The 21,554-nt window shown below is 35.4% G+C and overlaps 7 protein-coding genes across 8 annotated transcripts; 5 read left to right on the top strand and 2 right to left on the bottom strand.

Moving 5' to 3' along the window:
• Position 1: 1 nt before the first annotated feature.
• EMC8-9 (ER membrane protein complex subunit 8/9) lies at positions 2 to 1,074 on the bottom strand. The gene is made up of 3 exons (XM_069041050.1): positions 728 to 1,074; positions 526 to 672; positions 2 to 471 (listed from the first exon to the last, which is right to left on the bottom strand). The coding sequence occupies exons 1-3, from the start codon at positions 926 to 928 to the stop codon at positions 208 to 210; spliced, it is 612 nt and encodes a 203-aa protein (XP_068897151.1). The 5' UTR covers positions 929 to 1,074; the 3' UTR covers positions 2 to 207.
• Positions 1,075 to 1,161: 87 nt separating this feature from the next.
• On the top strand, positions 1,162 to 3,099 carry LOC138125567 (uncharacterized). The gene is made up of 4 exons (XM_069040957.1): positions 1,162 to 1,969; positions 2,027 to 2,159; positions 2,207 to 2,336; positions 2,395 to 3,099. Exons 1-4 carry the CDS (start codon positions 1,353 to 1,355, stop codon positions 2,478 to 2,480), a joined length of 966 nt encoding a protein of 321 aa, XP_068897058.1. The 5' UTR covers positions 1,162 to 1,352; the 3' UTR covers positions 2,481 to 3,099.
• Positions 3,100 to 3,247: 148 nt separating this feature from the next.
• LOC138125585 (ubiquitin domain-containing protein UBFD1-like) lies at positions 3,248 to 5,288 on the top strand. 2 transcript variants are annotated; one of them, XM_069041005.1, is made up of 6 exons: positions 3,248 to 3,460; positions 3,752 to 3,997; positions 4,058 to 4,209; positions 4,259 to 4,381; positions 4,441 to 4,629; positions 4,683 to 5,288. In XM_069041005.1, the coding sequence occupies exons 1-6, from the start codon at positions 3,448 to 3,450 to the stop codon at positions 4,791 to 4,793; spliced, it is 834 nt and encodes a 277-aa protein (XP_068897106.1). In that variant the 5' UTR covers positions 3,248 to 3,447; the 3' UTR covers positions 4,794 to 5,288. The 2 variants fall into 2 exon arrangements, with proteins under 2 accessions (XP_068897106.1, XP_068897096.1); XM_069040995.1 differs by lacking the exon at positions 3,248 to 3,460 and adding an exon at positions 3,543 to 3,701.
• A 103-nt stretch (positions 5,289 to 5,391) lies between these two features.
• On the top strand, positions 5,392 to 8,399 carry Su(z)12 (Polycomb protein Su(z)12). Its single transcript, XM_069040706.1, has 3 exons — positions 5,392 to 5,597; positions 5,666 to 5,712; positions 5,771 to 8,399. Exons 1-3 carry the CDS (start codon positions 5,498 to 5,500, stop codon positions 7,655 to 7,657), a joined length of 2,034 nt encoding a protein of 677 aa, XP_068896807.1. The 5' UTR covers positions 5,392 to 5,497; the 3' UTR covers positions 7,658 to 8,399.
• A 217-nt stretch (positions 8,400 to 8,616) lies between these two features.
• On the top strand, positions 8,617 to 9,663 carry LOC138125605 (uncharacterized). The gene is made up of 5 exons (XM_069041037.1): positions 8,617 to 8,787; positions 8,851 to 9,011; positions 9,065 to 9,178; positions 9,227 to 9,422; positions 9,472 to 9,663. The coding sequence occupies exons 1-5, from the start codon at positions 8,730 to 8,732 to the stop codon at positions 9,582 to 9,584; spliced, it is 642 nt and encodes a 213-aa protein (XP_068897138.1). The 5' UTR covers positions 8,617 to 8,729; the 3' UTR covers positions 9,585 to 9,663.
• On the bottom strand, positions 9,547 to 15,297 carry LOC138125579 (methyltransferase-like protein 22). The gene is made up of 6 exons (XM_069040983.1): positions 15,111 to 15,297; positions 11,506 to 11,584; positions 10,539 to 10,655; positions 10,301 to 10,486; positions 10,080 to 10,247; positions 9,547 to 10,025 (listed from the first exon to the last, which is right to left on the bottom strand). Exons 2-6 carry the CDS (start codon positions 11,582 to 11,584, stop codon positions 9,736 to 9,738), a joined length of 840 nt encoding a protein of 279 aa, XP_068897084.1. The 5' UTR covers positions 15,111 to 15,297; the 3' UTR covers positions 9,547 to 9,735.
• A 94-nt stretch (positions 15,298 to 15,391) lies between these two features.
• Positions 15,392 to 21,541, top strand: Pdi (protein disulfide isomerase). Its single transcript, XM_069040780.1, has 4 exons — positions 15,392 to 15,612; positions 19,605 to 19,802; positions 19,862 to 20,133; positions 20,186 to 21,541. The coding sequence occupies exons 1-4, from the start codon at positions 15,459 to 15,461 to the stop codon at positions 21,056 to 21,058; spliced, it is 1,497 nt and encodes a 498-aa protein (XP_068896881.1). The 5' UTR covers positions 15,392 to 15,458; the 3' UTR covers positions 21,059 to 21,541.
• The last annotated feature ends 13 nt before the right edge of the window (positions 21,542 to 21,554 follow it).

A 21,554-nucleotide genomic window follows, 5' to 3' on the forward strand; every position in this document is an offset into this window, starting at 1 on the left:
GTTTTTTTTGTCTTTTCCTTATGTGCACACTTTATTTGCAACACCTTCATTCAACAGCATATTGTTGAACTTTAACATATAAAATTTATTCTATAGCATTCAATACTTTTCTAGAACAATAAATAAAACAATAATACAAAACATGTTTTTTAAACTGGTTTACTTGACCCTCTCAGTTACACCAGTTTTTAATCAGTGTGTTAATATTCAGTTATATATGGCTACCAAATTGTCTACTTCCTCATTGAGTTCAGGGTTCATCCAGTCTAAACTGATATTATCTAGATGATTATCAAAATCAACAATTAAATTGTGCCCATTTTTCTCTAAGAGCTGTGAACATATATCTAAAGTTGTATCTGGTTTTAAACAAATACGATTTGTATCTGACAGTTTGTAACTACCATCTACAAACTGTGCCACTTTTAATGCAACATTATCCATTTGAATTCCCAATTTACTATTATCAACCTAAAAAACAAACTTTCAAATTTCTTTGCAAGCATAGAACAATATAATTTTTACCACAACCAAACATGATGATGGATAATTAGACGTTAATTTATCAGATATTCGGTGGTTTGCTTTTTCAAAAGAACAATCTCTTACATTTTCTAAAGCTGTGTAGTATCCGGAGATTACTAAACCATTTTGTGAAGCTAGTTCGTCAATCTTCAAATAATGCAATTTAAAGAGATGTCATAAATTACTTTGAGGCTGAATTTACCTGCATCAATGCTATTTCTGCCATAGGAGTTAAATTAAGAGCAATGTGGAACAGGGGAACAGCATCCACAAATTCAATTTCCTTGCCCTTCGTCGTCGACGATTTTGACAATAACACTCCGTTGATAGAACAATGGGGGTATTTTGCTGCATGTAAGATAATTTTACAATATGCTCTAGCTGAAAACGTTATTTCAGACATGATTATCGATTGTTGAATAAAATCAACACAAATTTAAGGTTAACAAGTTAACATTTAGCGCAATGACGTAGCACTTGAGCGTGACATTTAAATTCGACACTTGTTCAAGCGTACCACACACGCAATAGAAGAATATTAAATTCCTAAGTTGATCCTCCCCTATTTAATTAATTAAATTTAATTAAAATACAATTAATTATTTTGTTCCCGCTACATCGCAAAATCGTTTTTCTCAACGATTTTAAGGTGAATTTTTTGATTTAGTGAAAATGAAAGTTGTGTGACGTTCCAATATGACGTAAAAAAACACACATGTCAGTCATGTCACCTGTTTTTATGTCACACACGTCAGTATTTGACTATTTGTCAGTGTGACGTATGAAAATATGTCGAATGATAATATTTCGACAATGAATTGTTCACTATGAATAACAATAAACAAAACAGTAAAAATGTTGAAGAAATTAAGCACATATTCCTTGGTCTAAGCAGAGAACTCGTAAAGTCTGGATTTAGTACAAAAGAACTGCAAAATGCTTGCCTAGAATCAAATTGTTCAAAATATACAAGTTCAAGTTTATTTATAATATTTTTAGTGTTAGCATTGTTAGCAGCAGCTACATATGAATATGGATTAATTGCAAGTGCTGTCAATTACTTCCTGGGGATAAGATGCATTGTCCCTAACAATTACTTTGTCTGGGAAGCAACTAGACCTGTCTCAGATTGCTGCTTCTGTACAAATATCACAAAACCAATAATATTGGGAAATGTAACACGGGAAGAGTTTGCTCCTTTTGCTTACAGTTCAAAACCTATAGTAATAAAACAAGCTTTCCTTCATTGGCCAGCTATGAAATATTTTAATTTCAACTTTTTTAAAGAACTGTATAGCAGCATATCTGATTCTTACAAAAGTGTGGATGAAGAGTGTCAATTTTTACATTTTAAATCAAATTTTATATCAATTCGAGATGTTTTTGAGATGAGTGAAGCTCGAATAAACAATAAACCTGGGGAAGAATCTTGGTACGTAGGGTGGTATGTATAAAGTGCTCTTAATTTGTACATTTATTTTAATTATGCTTGTTTGTAAAGGGGTAATTGTCATCCTCAAATACTCTCTGAAATGAGAAGATATTATCCTAAGCCACATTTTTTACCTGAATCTTGTGAGATTCCATCAAAAGAGTATGTTTTTATGGGTTATGATGATGGTGCAACAATGCATGTAAGTGCTGATTCACTGTAACATATCAGCCTAAAACATTTTTACAGCTGGACTTCATCAACCGATTAATGTGGCAAGCTCAATTGAAAGGTTCAAAAACTTGGCATCTCTTGCCACCTCCAGAATGTGAAGATGTTTGCTCACAGTTGAGTTTTCTAGTTGAACCTGGAGATGCAGGTGATTATATTTGTGAGATATTTGGATGTTACACGTTTAAATGCTTTTTGATTTGTAGTTCTGGTAGATACAAGGGTTTGGTATCATGGAACTATTATAACTCCTGGAGAATTCAGCCTTTCTGTGCAGTCAGAATATGGATAAATGGCCTTCCAAGAACTTACTATGACAGCTGTAGAGATCAACCATAGATTATAGGTAAACACTACTTTTCTGAAAGTCTGATTTTGTTTTGTGCCAAAATAATTATTCAAGTTCTGCCAAAAACACTGTTCAAGCATATTTGTATGGAATTTTCTCTTGTTTTTTGTTATTGATTTACTAGTCTGAATGTTTTTAAAATAGGCTCATTTTTTTTATTAGTTTAGAGTTACCAATTATCCACTAGTTTTACAAATTCTAGGTCACATTTGAGTTTAAATATGATAAATATAAGTTATTTGTTTCCATTATTTTTAAATCTTAAAATTATGGCCCAACTGAACTCATTTAAAAAGTGGAAATCAATTAATTTAATACTACCATTATTTAACATAAGTTTACTCCTTTGTGTAATCCGTTTTTTGTGCCATTTATATGATAGTCAGTATTTATTTAATTTTTAGTCACAACTAAATGCTCTACTTTATTATAACCAAAGTACTTTTATTTATGTTCATGTGTTATAAAAATATTTTTTCATATACTAAACGCACTTATTTGTTTTGCTCACTTTTTAACGATAAAAACTGATATTTTAGCAAATAAAACTAATCAACATGTTCGTCGGTTTTCATTAAATTTTCAATTCTACTCCCAGTGATGCTTATTAAATACGCGACTGTTGCTATCCAAACCCCCCCCTAGTTTTATTTTTGAATTTCCCTCTGTTCTTAATGTCAAAATTTGGCACATGTCACGGCATGTTGCCAACATAAATATTGACAAAATTTGCAATCTGGGTATTATTTTTAAACGAATACAGCCTACGAAATTGCAGAATTTTGCTTGAACTGTGTACGTGTACAATCATGTAGATTTCTGAATAAAGTTACAATCGAACATACGATAATACATTATTAATAAATCCTACTGATTTTTGCGAGTCACACGTTTCCTTATCCAATTCAAGATGGAGTGTGTAGGTAAGATACATTTAAAGTCCGTTTTTTTATTTAAATTTATTTTAACTGCATTTAATAGCAATCAGATTGGAACCCTTTAATTTACTGAACACGACTGTCAATAATTCCCGTAGCATGTGATTTAGGTTTGTTGAAATTATTGCAAGTCATTATCTGTCAAATGTTGAATGTTCTCTGCCATATACTCATTTTATCAAATATCAGTGTCATTCAAACAATTTAAACATGAAACGTGTTTTTTGTGAGCCCTTCAACCCCATTTTAACAACTTGTTAATTATTATTGTTGCAGCTAGTGAAAATGACAGTAAAATTTCAAACATTTCTGAAGAAAACCGAACCAAAGACGACAGTGATAAGTTAAATGAGCCTTCAGAATGTAAAATACCCAAAACTGACGTCAGCGAGACTAAATCAAATGAAGAAACAAGTGAAGTTATAGAAGTTAAAGTAGTCTATAATAAAAAAAAGTATGATGTTAGTGCGCCTTCAAACACCTCTATTGCCGATTTTAAAAAACAACTACAGGGTCTCTTAGGTAATTAAATAACCGTGGACTAGTAAGTTCTTTGTATACTTAATGTTTTAATGATTGCAGGAATCCCAGACTCGATGCAAAAATTAATGTACAAGGGGCTTTTGCAAGATAGTCAAACATTGTCCAGTTCAGGAATAACAAAAGGTTCTAAAATAATGTTAGTAGGTTCCACTCTGAACGATGTTTTAGCTGTGTCCTCAGTTAGCAAACAAGTGAGTGGTTGACAAATCATGAAAACAGTGTGATTTATCATTTTTGTAGGATGTTGCAGAAATGGAAAAAACTACAACTGTGAAAGAACCATTGTGTAAACAAAAAATTCACCGGAAAGTTCTAGATAAAGGTGTGCCTGAAGATGCCATGCCAGGAATTAAAAACTTGAAGGTGAAGTGATAAATTGCATTGTATAAGTTAATTTATGGTACATTATAATTCAATTGCAGGAAGGTTTACCTCCTTTGCCTTTGTCAGGTATGTTAAACAAGCATGGAGGAAAAGTTAGACTGACATTTAAATTAGAAAGTGATCAGTTGTGGCTCAGTACAAAGGAGCGAACTGAAAAATTACCTATGGGATCAATTAAGAGTATAGTTTCAGAATCAATTGAAGGACATGAGGAATATCATATACTGGTATTTATTTTGATGATTTTTTATTTCTTATATTATTATCAACATTTTTCAAGGGTTTGCAATTAGGACCTACTGAAGCATCCAGATATTGGATATATTGGGTGCCTGCACAATATGTAGATGCAATTAAAGATGCAGTTTTAGGTAAATGGCAGTACTTTTGACTTGACAGTACTGGCCAAGCTAACAGTATTGAGATCAACCAATTTAATTTAATTTTAATGTATGTGCAGAGATTACATTAATCTTCTACATGCATCATGACTTAAAAGGGAATCAATAAACATTTTATTTCATAGTTTGAATTTTTTTGTTAGAAATTTTTGTACATTTTTGTAGTTTTGCTTGTTTTTGTGATAATGATCATTGATATTGTTAGCAAACTGCTTTGAATTCAAGTGATGAACTCAATATTTGTGATGTGTGTTGATTTGGTAAAGTTGACACTAAGTTCAAAAATGTTTATACATATTGAGATAATTCGAAAGTTGCTTTTTATGTAATTTAATGTTAACTGTATCACGTCAACAAAACTGTTATATACCTAATTTTTATAAAAACTCTACAAATGATTTCTCAGTAGCTATGTGTTAATTAAGATTTTCAGTTTGTAATGTGTGACTACGATTAAGCAAATAAATAGTTGATACGTTTCAAAATGTTTTTTTCTTGGTATTTAACGAAAGGTGGTTGCGAAGGGTGAGGGTGGAAGTGGAGGGGTTGCCATTTTAAATTTACCACGGGAAGTTACGTTGGTAGCGCTGTCGGCCTGTCAAGTCTGTCAAAAAAATATAGTACAAATAGGAACGCCAAACTCACCGTTGTTTTCGCGGGTTAATTGTTATTTATTATTATAAAATAAATTAAAATGCCCCCCAAGAAGCGTGATAAAGATCTCGACTCTACGAAGAATCCAAGAATCGATCACATTCAGGCAGATCATGAATTGTTCCTGCAAGCATTTGAAAGTAAGTTGCAAGTTATTTGACCTCATACTTGGAAAACAAAGATTAAACGTAAACATTATTTTTCACAGAACCCACCCAAATTTATAGGTACTTACGAACAAGAAATATGTGTTCTGTAAGTAACAGTATTAATTTTGTAAAAAAATCGCACCTAAATCGCAGTTAATTTGTAGCCAATTTTTTTGAATCGAACCCTCACTTACATGCGGTACAGGATGTCGAGGAGCCACAAATCCCGGCAGAACTTCAAGGTGGACTCTCTGCTCGATAAAATAAGTTCCAAACAAGACCATTCCACGATTCAACCAGGTTTTATTAACATAACATTCTTAGGATTCTCTGATAAAAATCTTGACAATAGTGCTCAAACTGCTCAGGTTGAAACGGTACTCTTAAAAATCAGCCACAAAAAACGTAAAGATAGCTCAGCTCCCAGCATGCAGATATCCCTTGGAACTGCAGAGATCCCTGTCAATCCTAACGAACAACAACTGCCGCAAACAGCTCCCACCATCAGCATTTCGACTGATTCCTTCAACCCGTCGAACGGTCCCTTGGCGAAATCCTACATATTCCTATTCCGCGTCAAAATTCTTCCAGAGAAGTCGAACTCCGAGGAAGACGAGCCGGCATTAAAAAAACGAAAATCAAACGGTAACGCTCTCGACGCCGTCAACGAAAAGATCTACGGGGCCGAGCTCACAGTTTACGACAAGTACAATCGATGCTACTTGGCTGACGGCGATTACGACGTGGTCCTTCAAGATTTTACCTCGCTCACCAGATCTTCCCCGAAAAAGCACTCGAGCTGGGAGAACGGCGGCGACATAATAGAGACCTGCGGCAACATCAACCTGATGATGAGAGGGGGCGCGATGTTGAAATTCAAACTGAACTGGTCTCCGGAAGCTTGCGCTCGAGTCGTCGACCGACCAAAGCTGTATCCCCTTAGCGAAAACAAGGAAAATATTCCTCTAGTGAATAGCAGCGACAATAAGGAGAAACTGCAGATAGTGTATCAGTTCGTGTACAACAATAACTCGCGGCAGCAGACCGAGGCCTGCGAGGACCTGCACTGTCCGTGGTGCAGCATCAATTCCGATCAGTTGTACACTTTGCTCAAACACCTAAAGTTGTGTCATTCACGGTTCACTTTCACATACGTGCCGATATCTGTGGGTGCGAGGATCGACGTCGCCATCAACGAGCTGTACGACGGGTCGTACACGGGGTCCCCGCACGACCTCATCTCCCAGCCCAGCGTGTGCGCATTCTCGCGGAACGGTCCCATCCGCAGGGCTTCCGTCACCCACATCTTGGTGTGCCATCCGAAACGTGCCAAACCGAGCCTGTCAGAGTTCCTCGAGCTGGACGACTGCGAGTACGACGGCCAGAGGCCCTTCATCACGGGCCACAACCGCCTGTACCACCACACCACCACCTGCCTGCCCATTTACCCCAAAGAGATGGACGTGGACTCGGAGGGCGAGAACGACCCCGAGTGGCTGCGCAACAAGACGATGATGATGATCGACGAGTTCACCGACGTCAACGAAGGCGAGAAGGAGCTGATGAAGATGTGGAACCTGCACGTGATGCGCTACGGCTTCGTCGGCGACTGCCAGATACCGCTCGCCTGTCAGATGTTCGTCCAGCACAAGGGCAAGGAGCTGCTACTTAAGAACTTGTACAAAAATTTCGTTTTGCACATGGGCAGCCTGTTCGACTTCGGACTGGTCAGCGCCGTCTGCCTCTACACCACCATCCAGAAGCTGCAAGAGATGGTGGCAGAGACGGGGGCCATACGCAACGTCCTGAAGGAATCTCGCGAAGCGCAAATTGACAACTGGTCGAAAAATGGAAGTGTTCAAATTAGTGATAAACCAAGTACAAGTAAAAGTACGGGCAGGAAAACCGCCAACGTGGGCATGCAGAGGAGGAAAGGAACGCCGACTCCCTCAGAAACCCCCATCAGGAGGAAATCGGTCGGGGGGGAGTCGAGCAGGAAACGCATATCCTTGTCCTTAAACAAAGTTGACCAAAAAAGTAGCGCCAGCTAGTTATATAATGGTATTATACGTGTGATATGATTCGATTTTTTTGTCCATAATCATAAATTTTGTATAGGAAGACTGTAAAATAACGAATAGTCGGAGACTATTTTTTAATAAATTATTGACTTGCGCATACCTAAATAATATTTTGAAGTCTGCATTTTTCTTTTTGAACAGCTTGTCTATTACTTAGATTTGTAATTGTTTCTAATGATTCACTGCCTTAGAAAATTGGCCTTCTAGTCAAATAATTTTGTAATCTATGAATTGATTTATTTCTGTCTTTGTGTTAAATAATTATTTTACGATAGTTGACGGCAATTCGATCTGGACGTCTGGCCGGCCAGTGGATTAGTACTCATTTCTCTTAAATAATTTTCTCGCGGCTTGAGATCGCAATTGCTGTCACCTATTCCTCGTTAGTAAATTTTATACAACCACATAAGGAATATTTATCGAAATATACCTGATGTTGCGTATGGAGTTTAGTAGTCGTTTGTATTTTTACGCAATTCGCAATAACATGGTTGTAGTGTTATTAACTCCACACCATCATGTTAAGTGTTCAGTTCCGCACAAATAGGAAATTGAATAAACGCTAAATTATAAATCGATGGCATATTGTCGTTATCACATAATATTATTTTAATGTTTAATTTTACCATTTCCCTAAGTGCTGTATATACTGTACGTGTTCAATTTTATCCTTGTAGTTTTGAATATATTGTAAGTTATTTACTTTTTTTAATTATATTGTTTTCTTTCGAACACGCCGATTTTTAAACTTCAATTAATCCCGAATTAACAGCGGAAACGTATCTTTGTTTATCTTTACATTTTTGCAAAACGAATCGTTTACGAATTACAACGTTCGAAAGTCGACAACGGTTTTGCCATGTCACAAGCGAGCAGGTAACCAGACAAAGGTCGGGATAGTAACCGTCGAAACGTGGCCTTTAGCCTTTAGGTGCGTTAGGATGGCAAACGTGCGAATGAAAGTTTAAAAATGTATCAAATTTCTTGACTTCAAACGCGTGTCAAAATTCGTTTCTTTTGACATTAGGGTAGAAAATTCAAAATGTCTGGTAACAGAAGCAAGAAGAATGGTAAAAAAAACAAATTTTTAAATATTCCTGGTGAGATTCTATGCCGTTAAAGTTTGACTAACCTTTTAAAGCAACGCCAATTTCACAATCCAGAAGTACTTCAAGTTAAATCAGTAAAATTAGAAACTAGCAGAGCCAGTAAGGACGGAAAGGCCAACGCAAAGTCCGAAGATAATTTGCGAAAAGGCCGGAAATCGAACATTTTAAAAAGTCAGCTCGACTACGAAGACGAAGCGAACGAGGGCGCGGCGGAGGTAACGTCTTGTCTCAGTAGTGTTCCTAGTATAACAGAGCGATTGTTGCTTAGCTAGAAACCTGCCTCGTACAAAAATTTAAGACGTTAGCGTTAAATAACGAAGGCGAAATCAATGTGCCCAGTACCAGTTTATTGAAGACTAGTGTAGAGGAACCCTGTGCGGATGTGAGAATGTTGGTTGAATAATTCGTGACCCTAACCGTTCGATTTCAGTTAAAGAAAGTTAGTAACATTACGGACGATGAGTTGCCTTTAGTTATGGAGTACTGTCCGGAGGTGGGCGATGACGCCGCCGAAAAGATGGACGACCAGTACGCCTGTACCTACAAATATTACGCAAAAAATACAAAATCTATTAAGTTTACGAATCAGGTCACGGTTCTCTATTTTAACGGGGAGGACATTCTATGTATGAAAATTGGCATTTACCGAACGCGATTCGATCGATCTGCTTGCAGGTGAGTCCATGGAACCCCTTAAAAAGGAACAGGACCAGCAGTTACGAAATAAAGAAATGAGAAAAGAACACCTAATGAGCAAAGGACCAATCGATAATTTATATTTATTTTAAAATGACATTTTTACATGCTTAAAAACGTTCATCTGTACTTCTAATAATGTCGTACATAATAAATTTGTGTTAAAAAATATTTCATGTACATATCTGCGGCAATACTCCCGCGCGCGTCTTGTGTGCGTACATCAGTCGGCACCCAGTCAACTTAATTTTCTTCTTCGAAGTTTGAACTTATCTTCCACAAGACCAGCTCCTTGACTCTCTCGTAGTGAAAATACTGTGGAAAGTTTAACGGAACTTCCTCCATACTGATATTTTCGAGTTTCTGCATACACTCTACGAAATACTCGTAACAGGGTGCAACGGCGTCGCAGTCTGCAATTGTAAAAACGAAACGTTTTTCCAACGCAACATACACAGACCTCTTCGGCGGCTTGGACAGAAGATGGCCGACCGTCCTCACGAAGGCTTCCGTAATAACGTCGTCGTACACGACTGAAATGCAAAATTAATCGTACTCGTGAGCCGTTAGAGGCAGAAATGACTCACCGTCGGCCGCTATTACCACTGGCGTCTTCTCCAACACCGCGACGATTTCTCGGGGAAGCACTTGCCACGTGAAGTCCAGTTCCAAGACGTTGATTGGGTGTTTGCTCAAGTGGGCGTTTCTCAATATGTTGCCCTTGATCAGTTTCAGCAACCCACCCTTGTTTATATCTACAAATCGACTTAATTTACATCTTGCTTCCATTCCCGAATGGAAAATTTACCCGTGCAGAAGACAGGGACGAACATCCCTGCAACTATGCTACTCAGACCGACCCCCGATCCCAGTTCTAACACGTAACGATCTTCTTTGAAATTTCTTGAGTTGTATAACAACCAGTCTGCGAGCAAAAGCGCACCTCTCCATACTTGTAACCCGACCAAGTCTAACACCGTACTCTTACTGTGTTCTGAAATTTAAAAACAATAAATTCCAATTGGTTCAAATTCAGTCTTTGGTACCGATTTCTATCACGCCAAATTTTTCGGCAGACGCCTTTCTTGAAACTATCAAGTCCCCATCCGCATCGACTTTTGGTGGGGGCGGTGGATATTTAAATTTAAATTTTGACACTACATCTGAAACAACAAAAATTAACTCGTGTTGCTCATTTTTATTTATATTTTACACTACTATAGCTATAGGCCATGCCAAAACCAAATAAGCACCACCTGTGGAATTGAGTTGGTGAAAAGAAAATTACACTAAGGGCCAGTTTATACAAGCGAAATTAAGTTAATCGTAATCAAATGTGAGATTAACTGAACACGTGATCAGATTGAACCAATGGAAGTTTCGGATTCATGAATTAATCGCGCATTAAAATTTAATTCGAATTAAACATTTAATTCTCTTTCTATGTATAAACTGGTCCTAAGTGTACTAATGGCAGTTTTGATATCATTAGGATTCTAGACCAATCAAATCACACAACGTTGCCGGTTGATTTTCTGATTTTCTAGAATGCAGTGTTGGTGGTTATTTGGTTTTGGCACGACCGCACGACCTATATGTAGGGGGGTATTTCAAGAGTAATAATGGGTCCGACGGAATTGAAAATGCAACCCACAATACATTTGCAAAGTTAAAAAACATAAAACAGCTGTGCAGTTTCGTAAATTTTGACATAAACGTCATTCGCTTGGTTAAATGAAATTGTGAAAATTGCGCATAAACGCGCAGCGGCAGAAGAATTTTTATTACATTCGCCATTTTAATCGACGTATTTTGACAGTTCTAACTAATAAAATTAGTGGAAGCAAAACCATTATGGATTCATAATTTCATTTTAAAACAATACGATACTTAAAATAGCCATGTTAACTTTGGAAATGTATTGTAGATTGCATTTGCAATTCCACCGGACTCATTATCATTCGTCAAATACCCTGTATAGTAGTTCCTACCATTTATTTATTTAGCACTTACTGTTTCTATTTATCATAGGTTTTGCGGAAGACTGATAGTTGTATTCTCCATATAATTCTGACGACACTTCATCGTCCATCTACAAATAGAGAAGCGTTAACCTCCTTTTCACATTATTTAGAACGTTGGTAAAACGTAGTGGACTGATTCACTTTAAATTAGATAAATTTATTTCTTAATTGTCGTCGAATGTAAAGCATTAATGTATTTTAAATAGGTACACTGTTGGTCCTGACGTGTCACTAATACAAATAATACAAAGCGCTTCAAGTGCATCGAGTAATTACATTTAATGTCAACCCGTTGAGTTGATTATTTTCTTGTATTAACCTGCTTGGAAAATTTTGTCGACATTTTAAATGTTATATTGAAATTTATGATAAATTTGTTTAAAGCACGTCAGTGGTACATTATCTACTTAAATCTTGACTCTTTAGGAATTACTCCTTGCAATCACAAATAATTACACGTAAAATATTCAGTTTAATTTCTTGTTAAATAAATATTAACGTTGATTGTTTATAAAGAATATTTTGGACATCTTGTTGGAGTTCTTGTACGAGTCATAAAACTCTTTCAAAAATTGCTCACTCTCATATCACACTGTAGTTGCGATACAAATTTATTAGTACATTTCTAGACAGGTATAAGTTAAAGCTGATTAAATTACCTTTGAATTGCTTCACGGAACGTTTGTCTCTCGAGTAAATAGTAATCAGATTATGTAAACTACGATCTGGAGCGAAAAACGAAGACTTTGATAAACATCAACAGATTTTCTGTCAATCTTGCTTTGTTTTACAAATATATAGTTTTGTATTCCACTGCCAACAAATTGGTAATGACGTTAAGTTGCCAAATCGCTTTCCCAAAAATACCGTGATAGTAAACACGTATTTATTAATTATAATATTTTTCTCTATAATAAGTTAGGAACCTAGTTTGCTTTAGATTTTTGTTTACGTTATTTTTTTACTTTTGAAAACATCGTGGACAGACTTGGAAAAATATTAGCAAGTGTTTTAAAAAATTTCAATTAATACAACTTTTGATTTTGGTAACCGAGGACAACTAATTACTTCCCGTTCTAAAATAACAAAAAAAAAGCGTTTTTTGAATCCTAAAAATGTTTTCAATGCATACGGGGTCATTACAAATGTTTGTAACAACTAGTGGGCCTAGCGGCACACCTAAAGCATAGCGCCCAGTCACCTACGATGGTACATACAATAATTTATAATGACCCCCTATAATTGTACATTAAAAAAATCAGTTGAAGATTTGCAAAATCGGTTGTAATGTGGATAAATAGAAAGTCGTATAATTATTACTACTCACTTTCAGATAAAATACAATCGCTAATTTCATAATTAAATTATATCGGATTCATTTATTACAACCTTATAGGTACCTAGTATTTGATCTTCTGTAAACCTTTAAATTGCCCTCGCACATAAGATTTTTACAGCTAATTGTAATCAATGAAAATTAAAAAAAAAAGTGTCAACATCAGATCGTTCAGATAAACTTTTAGGCCCGGTTGTATAAAGCGATGTCAAGTTCTTGTTCAAGTTAACATAATGTCAAGCGATCTGAATTTGACTCAGCTAATCAAATGGGCGGATTTCTGACTTGACGCGTTGTTAACTAAGCTTTATACACCCGGGCCTAAGACTGTTCAAACGATAAATATAAGACGTTATTAAAAATATAAAACATTTAAATATTAACTATTTAGGTTGATTTCAGTATAAATTCTTCAAATTATTCAGTTTACACTTTGGACTATAAATACAAAAAAAAAAAAAATAGAACGAAGGTAGTTCATTTGCCAATAAGTTTGTATTCTTTAACGTTATGTTGCAATGTTGCAAGATATGATGATAAGGATGAGAAATATGTCGCTTTCTTCAAATTTCTTGTTATCCACATTATCTTTAACACATACGTGGACAAGAAAACGTAGTCAACTTTTTAAAACAAAAACACGCCAGGCCTCAAACTTGAGATTACTTTCGCATAATTTAGATAATTGCAGATATTCGAATGTTATCAGTTTACATTAAAACCTCCTCGCGTTAATCCTTTTTAATTCACTGACGTGTACTTTTAAAATCCGTCAGCGTTTCGACAATGCAATAATTAAATGACTCACATAAATGTATTTAGTTTATGGCCAATTATTTCTTAAGGTTATTTTAATTATTATTTTCTATGATTGATTTTTTTGCCTGTAGAAAAATATTTATTTATTTATTAAGTTTGTGATTATTTTTTATTTGTATGCTTTAAAATTAAATAGCAGACTTGGAACCAAAGTGGGTTACAAGAAATTAACAAGTGGCTAGACAGTTTTTTTTTTGAAGAAAACTTAAAAGCCTGTTTTTACTATAATAAGTGCTAGGTGGAATATGAGCGTTTATTTTTGTAAAAAAATACTCTGATAGTAACAGATATCGTGTACTTTTGATAACCTCAGTTCTACAATATCAGAAAAACAACTTATCAACAATTTGTTTTTGGAATTTTTCAAAATATGTTTTTTGACAAGATTTAATTTTAACAATTATGTATTTGTGCTGAGACCAATATCTATTATACGTAGGTACAGTTGGTTGCAAAAAAAAAAAACGGGAAACGAAAATTTTTCTAATGTAAATTTGGTTTTGTCCATTTGTCAATTAATTGTCTACCTGTCAAATAATTTTAAAAAATGTCATTGAATTTTGACCATAATTCTAACCTATCTCTCATAAGAAATTATGATATGTACTATGAAAAAATTTTGAAAATGTGTCAATTTTATTCTAACAGTTCCCGTTTTTTTTTGCAACAAACTGTACTCAATTTTCATTGCCACTTATAGTGAGTGATTGCATCACATTATGCTATTTTATTGCAAAATTTCAAAAGTTGTTGCAATCGATGATAATAAAACTTTTTTGTGTAAGAATCTTTATTAACTTAATTATCAAAAAAAGGAACACCTGCATTTTTTTTTAAATCGTTCAAGATACTTTTTCGCAAATAAAAACGAAAACAATTTTATATCGTTAAATATAACATTTTAGTGTCAAAATGGCTTCCCACAGCCTACTAATGGATTTATTTATTATTGAAACACTTCAAAATCATTCATAAAATAAGGGTTAGTCAGGAAATAGTATTGTTATAACTATTCAGGATTTATAGCTTTCCATTAAATTAGGAATTACTGTTCCAACTTAACCTCAAAATTGGGGTAACAATTTGACAATCTTGTGACTCAAAAATTGTCAATTTTTGCACCACCAAGAACTTGATATAATATACCACAAATTTGTTCAATTACAAATTCGTTATTAAAGGCGAACTATTTCTGCACCATTAACTTCAGCTGGAAACAGCCGAAGCCGGTAAATCTATTTATTTATTTACAACATTGCCATTGCAAAAAACTGTAAGGAACAGGTGTACACAAACAACGCGTGCGATTTACGAAATCGCATGGATAAAACGCGGGTTGGATAATTTTACCTGGAAAATACTTTTCCGTTTTTAAAAATGCAAAACGGGTATCACACACCAAATTATAAGAGCAACCCAGTATCATTCCAAAAACTAACCTTTATTTCAGTGCATATTTTTAGACGAGTCGATAACCGGCAGTCAGCCTGGCACCAATTCACAGCAGAGAGCAGTGAGTTTGTGATGAAAATGAGAAGGAAATTCAGATTGCAACATTACATAAAAGTGCTGTTTATATTCAAGGATGAAAATCAGATTTATTTTTGATTTTCATTAAGCGTAAACGTCACACACATACTAAAACTAAACGTCACACGATCCCGGCCAATCAAATCTCCCCACGATTTGTGCCACGTTGTGGTGTCATCACCGTCTGCCTCTCACTTCATGTTTGTCGAGTAGTCGACGTTTGGTAACAAGGGAAGTGAGTTGTATTGGAAATTAACATGAATCTTATTTCGGCTTTTTGTTTAATTGCAACCGCCACATCTTTGGCGCACGCTAGTGAAGAAATTAAAGTCGACGATGGTGTTTTAGTGCTGACTAAAGCCAATTTCAAAGAAGCCGTCACCGACAACGAATTCCTTCTCGTCGAATTCTGTAAGTATGCTTCGCTTCGAAAAATACAACCAGTTCGTCGTCTCCCAGCATTCGCAGTAAATAAACGCAAAAACCGAAATTCGATCCAATAAAATGACGAATGGCCAACTTCACACCGGATGACGTTTGGCTCAAGCGGTTTTTCAAATTGAATCGTTCCGTGTTGTGCGAATTACTTTTTTCAGAAGTGTAATGAGTCTGTATGCAACGGTGATGAATCCAACCTTTGGTGAAATTTCCGAGTCCGAAAGGTCAACAACCCTCGGTGCCGGTTGCCGCGTGAGCTACTACGTGTGAAAAGTGCAAGACGTTACTCACTCAGACTCAGTTTGCCGGCAATTAATTTTCGAGCTGGATTTGTCGATTTCCTATCGTTTTGGTTCTTATTCTAACGGTTTTCATTAACAACATTGAAGTATGACCCACGCAGATGTTTCATGAAATGTCAATTGAAACGTGGGTATATCAGAGTAGTGTCAACTGCGGCACATTACAACACGAACGCATATTACATGTGGATAAAAATGCTGCAATGAATTATGTAGTAATTGCTGATGAGATGGATCGTGGTTGTCATGTCACATGATTTTGTAATGACAGATGATGTGACATCTGTAGCGCCCTCCTTCCGAAACAATAATCGACAAACTACTTTTTCCAAATTGAAATTACCCAAAATGCACAAGTGTCACTTGCAACCAAATTGAAACAGTAAAGGATGACGAGTGGGTGTCAAATTTATAATTAGGAAAATAATTATCGCCTCCTTATCTCAATTTTTTTGTGGTATCAGTTTCGAAAAAAGAATCGGTTTTTTGCCAACGTCGAGAAATCCACTTTGGATAAATTGTTAATTTTTGCTGGAAAGGAATTCCGTAATTTTTCAATTTATTGTCATTCAATTTTATTATCATTGTACATTGTTTTTTATCTTTTCCATTGTTTCTCCTCATTTATAGGTAAGAGAAATATTCAAATATTTAAAGATTACGTTTGTCTCAAATATGTTTATGTGAAAAGAATATTTAAAGAGTCAAATGAAGATACACAATGAACAAAACATTAAATTAACAACAATACGAGTAAGTGTATCACAATGAATGCACGATGTGTGGGTTTATAAATTTGCCACTCGATCAACTAAATTACATATCGCAGATTTTCTGTTTCATGTCTTGCTTAATCAGTGTTACTGTATAAGTTTAGATAATGTTTGAATTAGTATCGTAGAAGCTAAAAATAGAGAGATGTTGATGTTAATGGCAGTACATCCTATGGGAATTTCATGTAAAGTTAAAAATATCCGTCGGCATGCACGAGATGGTAGAACTACATAAAACAAGTTCGTCATTCATTTCGTTTTTACGACTTATTTTTCAGAAAATGTAAATTTTCAAATTTATTGTTGCCTAATGCCAGTTATTTAACGAATAATTTTGTTGGAAATGAAACGAGAAAATAAAAACATTCAATTTTACTCAGAACTTTTCCAATAGCTTTTGGTTAGCGGTGAGGATTTTTTTTACGAAGGACCAAATACCAGATTGAATGATACGAACCAGTTATTTGTCGTAAATGGCCGTAGACGTAAAAACCAACATACATTGGGGAAAAATGCAAATATTGCTTAAAAAATAAAGAAATTTACAACTTAAAAGTGTTCACAAAAAAAAATTCAATACTGGAAATGGAATTATAGCTGATCTTACAGGTTTGATTCATGATCAAGACGTCGACTCTTGCAATGCGAATAACACATTAAACTTAATAATCAATTTCGATTTTTTTAAAGTCTTGGAAACGACGTACAGTCTGTTGCAAAAAACGGGAAATGAAAATTTTCCTAATGTAAATGTGGTTTTGTCCATTTGTCAATTAATTGTCTACTTGACAATACCTATCAAAAATGTAGAGCTAAAGTCAAAACGAAACATGACAGGGCGGAGCTTAGGATGCGCGCTCTCCAATTTACCGCTGACAGGGGCGTATCATACAGTTGTCAGTTTAGGGGCAAAAACTTAACCAAAACTCAATTTTCTTCATCTGATGAAAGAATTCTACACCGAGGTCATCTACTTTAGTTGTAGAACCTCTAATAGAATAATAAAAACTATCTGCATCTTCAGAACATTCCCTTAACACCCTCTATAGCGTAAACAAAAGAAAATTTTTGACTCCGCCACTGTCATATACGTAAGCTGTCTTTTGCGCAAACCACGTGATGTCATGTTTCGTTTTGACTTTACCTTCTAATTCGAAAAATGTCATTGTATTTTGATCATAATTCTAACCTATCTCTCGTATGAAGGTCTTCACTATGAACGAATTGTAAAAATGTATCGATTTTATTCTGACAGTTTCCGTTTTTTTTTTGCAACCAACTACCTTCGTATAAACTCTGCAGAATGTTTTTGAAAATGTTTGTTTTAAAAGGTATATTAAAACGGTAGAAATCTTTAGTACTGGAATTTTAACGATAATTACTACCAGATAAGAGAGATATATTTTTTGACATTCCTAAAGAATAACAACAGTTTAGCCATAAATACGAGTATTATGACTAAATTGTTTTTATAATAACTTACCAGTAACTTCAAGAGTTATTGAATAATTGATAACCTGTAGTATTTTTTCTTCTTTTTTTTGTAAATAATTCATTCAATCCTTAATTTAGATGATGCGGTACTGTTAATACGGTCAACTTTGAATGTAAATCAAATTCTCGCGACGTTTTGCTTATACCTCTTTCAATATAATTTTCTAAATGTTGACAAGAGACATTTTCAGCAAAACATTTTTGTAATCAAGATTGTATCGGTTGTTTTTTACGGCACCTTCCCCAAAAGAAGTGATATTCTGGAACAATAAAAAGATAAAAATAACATGTCTCGTATGTACTGTCGCGAGCAATAAATTTTGGTCGTCAATGTCATTTCAAAATTTGGTTAGATTGTCACAAATTTAAAAAATTTCCCTGCCTGATTATGCCCACATCAATAAAGTGTCAAAAAATTGAGAAAAAAATGACAATTAATGTGATACAACATGATGATGGGTTACGATATTTACGACTGTTTTACAATGGAGCATTTTCGATTGCGTCAAAGAATGACCTTGACGATCAAAACTTATTGCTCGCGACTACGTAGATGTGCAAAATATTTGACAGTTGTAAAAATAAAATAGACGAAACTAGGGTGGCTATGAAAGAAAAAACTTCTGAAAACGTGAGGCGTAGCTCCAATCATACTAGCAGCTGATAATAGTTGTTTTAAAAGTTTTGCCGAAACTCAAGTGTAGCAATTTATTAGGTTTTTAGAAAAATGTTTTTCTATGGCTGCCCCTTATGTCTTTTTTGTTGAACATGTTGTACTTCTTAATTCGAAAAGAATGACATTTTAAGTGCAGTAACGTAACAATATACGCATACGTAACTGGTTTAACGAATCAGTTTCCGCCTTTCATATTTATTTTCGTCCCGAGACATTACTATAAATGCAGGTTACATGATGTTTCCTATCCCGCAGCTAAAGGCGGCGACCTTCTAAAAGCATATTTTGATGTATATGTACTTAAACGAACAATACATTTTATGTTGACCTGCGAAACATGCAAACAGATTTTTTTCGGTTTTATTAATATATTTGTGTTGGCGAAGGAAATAAAAAAATACACTCACGATTAACGTTATTGTTTACATTTATATTCTTGTTATATTAATTATTTCAGGAATGTAGTAGTCATCGTGGTTCTGTTATAATATGTAATAACAATAATATTTTCGTTTGAAACCACAAATTTTATTTACTTGCATATCATGTTTACCAAAGGATAATAATACCTTGCGGCAGTCTGCCTTGTTGTTATTTTTAGTTTATTTATCAAATGCGGTAAAAGATTTATCAGATATTAAAAAAAAAGATGTTTTATTCTCTCTCACTCTTAATTGACATTGTTTGAAGAGCAGATTTTTATAAAAATTTTCATTTCAGATGCACCATGGTGTGGTCATTGCAAAGCATTGGCTCCGGAATTCGCCAAAGCTGCAAAAACTCTCGCCGAGCAAGAGTCCACCATAAAACTGGCCAAAGTTGACGCCACCGAAGAAACGGAACTCGCTGAAGAGCACCAAGTTAGAGGATATCCCACGCTTAAATTCTTCAGGAATGGAATCCCCATGGACTACAACGGTGAGTGAAAATAAATTTGGCTGGATGGTTTGTACGTGAAACTGTTTGGTGTTTGTTAGGTGGAAGACAAGCTGACGATATCGTGTCGTGGCTTTCGAAGAAGACAGGACCGCCAGCGAAAGAACTTAAAACCGTGGAAGAAGCCAAAGAATTCATCGACGCAAGCAACGTTGCCGTCATTGGTTTCTTCAAGGATCAGACATCCGATAAGGCCAAAGCGTTCTTGGCAGTTGCAGCGAACAACGATGACCAACCGTTCGGAGTCACCTCCGATGATAGTGTTTTCAAAGAACACGAAGCCGAATGTGGATCCATCGTTTTGTTCAAGAAGGTTTGTGTTTTGACACATTCGTATTTTCAAAATGTGAGATTTTTCATTCCAGTTTGATGAAGGAAAAGTGTTGTTTGATGGAGAAGCGACAGAACAGAACATCAAGAAATTCGTCGCCGGTAACTCTCTACCGCTCATCGTCGAATTCAACCACGAGACCGCACAGAAAATCTTCGGCGGAGACATCAAGAGTCACCTCCTGCTTTTCTTGAACAAGGGCGAGGACCACTTCGAAAAGGTAGCAGAAGCCGCCAGAGCCGTTGCCAAGCCATTCAAGGAACAAGTTTTGTTCGTCACGATCGACGCGGGCGAAGAAGACCATCAAAGAATCTTGGAATTCTTCGGAATGAAGAAAGAAGAAGTACCCGCCGCTCGCCTCATCAAACTCGAAGAAGACATGGCCAAGTACAAGCCCGAGAGTAACGATTTGACTTCCGAAAGTATCAAGACCTTCGTCGAAGATTTCCTCGCCGGCAAACTCAAACAGCATTTGCTCAGTCAAGATCTTCCAGACGATTGGGACAAGGAAGCCGTCAAAGTTTTAGTAGCCAGCAATTTCGACAGTGTTGTATTTGACGCCGACAAAGATGTGTTGGTCGAATTTTACGCTCCTTGGTGTGGACATTGCAAACAACTGGTTCCAATTTACGACAAAGTCGGAGAGCACTTCAAAGAAAATAAGAACGTGGTCATTGCTAAAATTGACGCCACCGCCAACGAACTGGAACACACTAAAATTACGAGCTTCCCCACATTGAAACTCTATCCCAAAGGTGATAATAACGTTATTGAATACAACGGTCCAAGAACATTCGAAGGTTTGACTAAATTTATCGAGTCTGGTGGTGTTGACGGTGCCGGCGTTGAAGAACCCGTCGAGGAAGAGACAGAAGATGATGACTCTCCTAGGAAAGATGAATTATAAATTTTATAGGTACTTAGTTATCAACGTGATTTACAAATTATCATTTTTACCGATTTTTTATATCAAAATTAAGCGTCGATATTTGGCTCTCAGTTATTTAGGTACCTATCCGATTTGAACTTCCTAAAAGATTTTTTTAATTATGCCTCCATTTAAGGAGGACTCGTGAGACTGGTTGTGCAATTGACATCTGCCTAACATTAATCGTGCAAGTTCGTGTATTAACATTCCTTTTTCTATTTTCTATACTAATTTTTGTATATTGCAGTTTCAAATATTTATTTTTAAGCAGTTTAATAGAAGATATTTTTCTACTGTTGCGTTGTAGGTTTTAGAGTAAATTTGTGCACAAAGGGCAGATTATGTACTGTGTGTTCGTGTGACTGTGTATTTTTTAACATTAAAGAAGTGTAAAACTAAGAGATATTTTTTGTGAATTATTGTAAAGCTGGAGCTGAAACAAAAATAAAATTATATGTAAATTTCTCGATTTTCA

Source organism: Tenebrio molitor, chromosome 1 (assembly GCF_963966145.1).
Source record: "Tenebrio molitor chromosome 1, icTenMoli1.1, whole genome shotgun sequence".
NCBI classification, from domain to species: domain Eukaryota; kingdom Metazoa; phylum Arthropoda; class Insecta; order Coleoptera; family Tenebrionidae; genus Tenebrio; species Tenebrio molitor.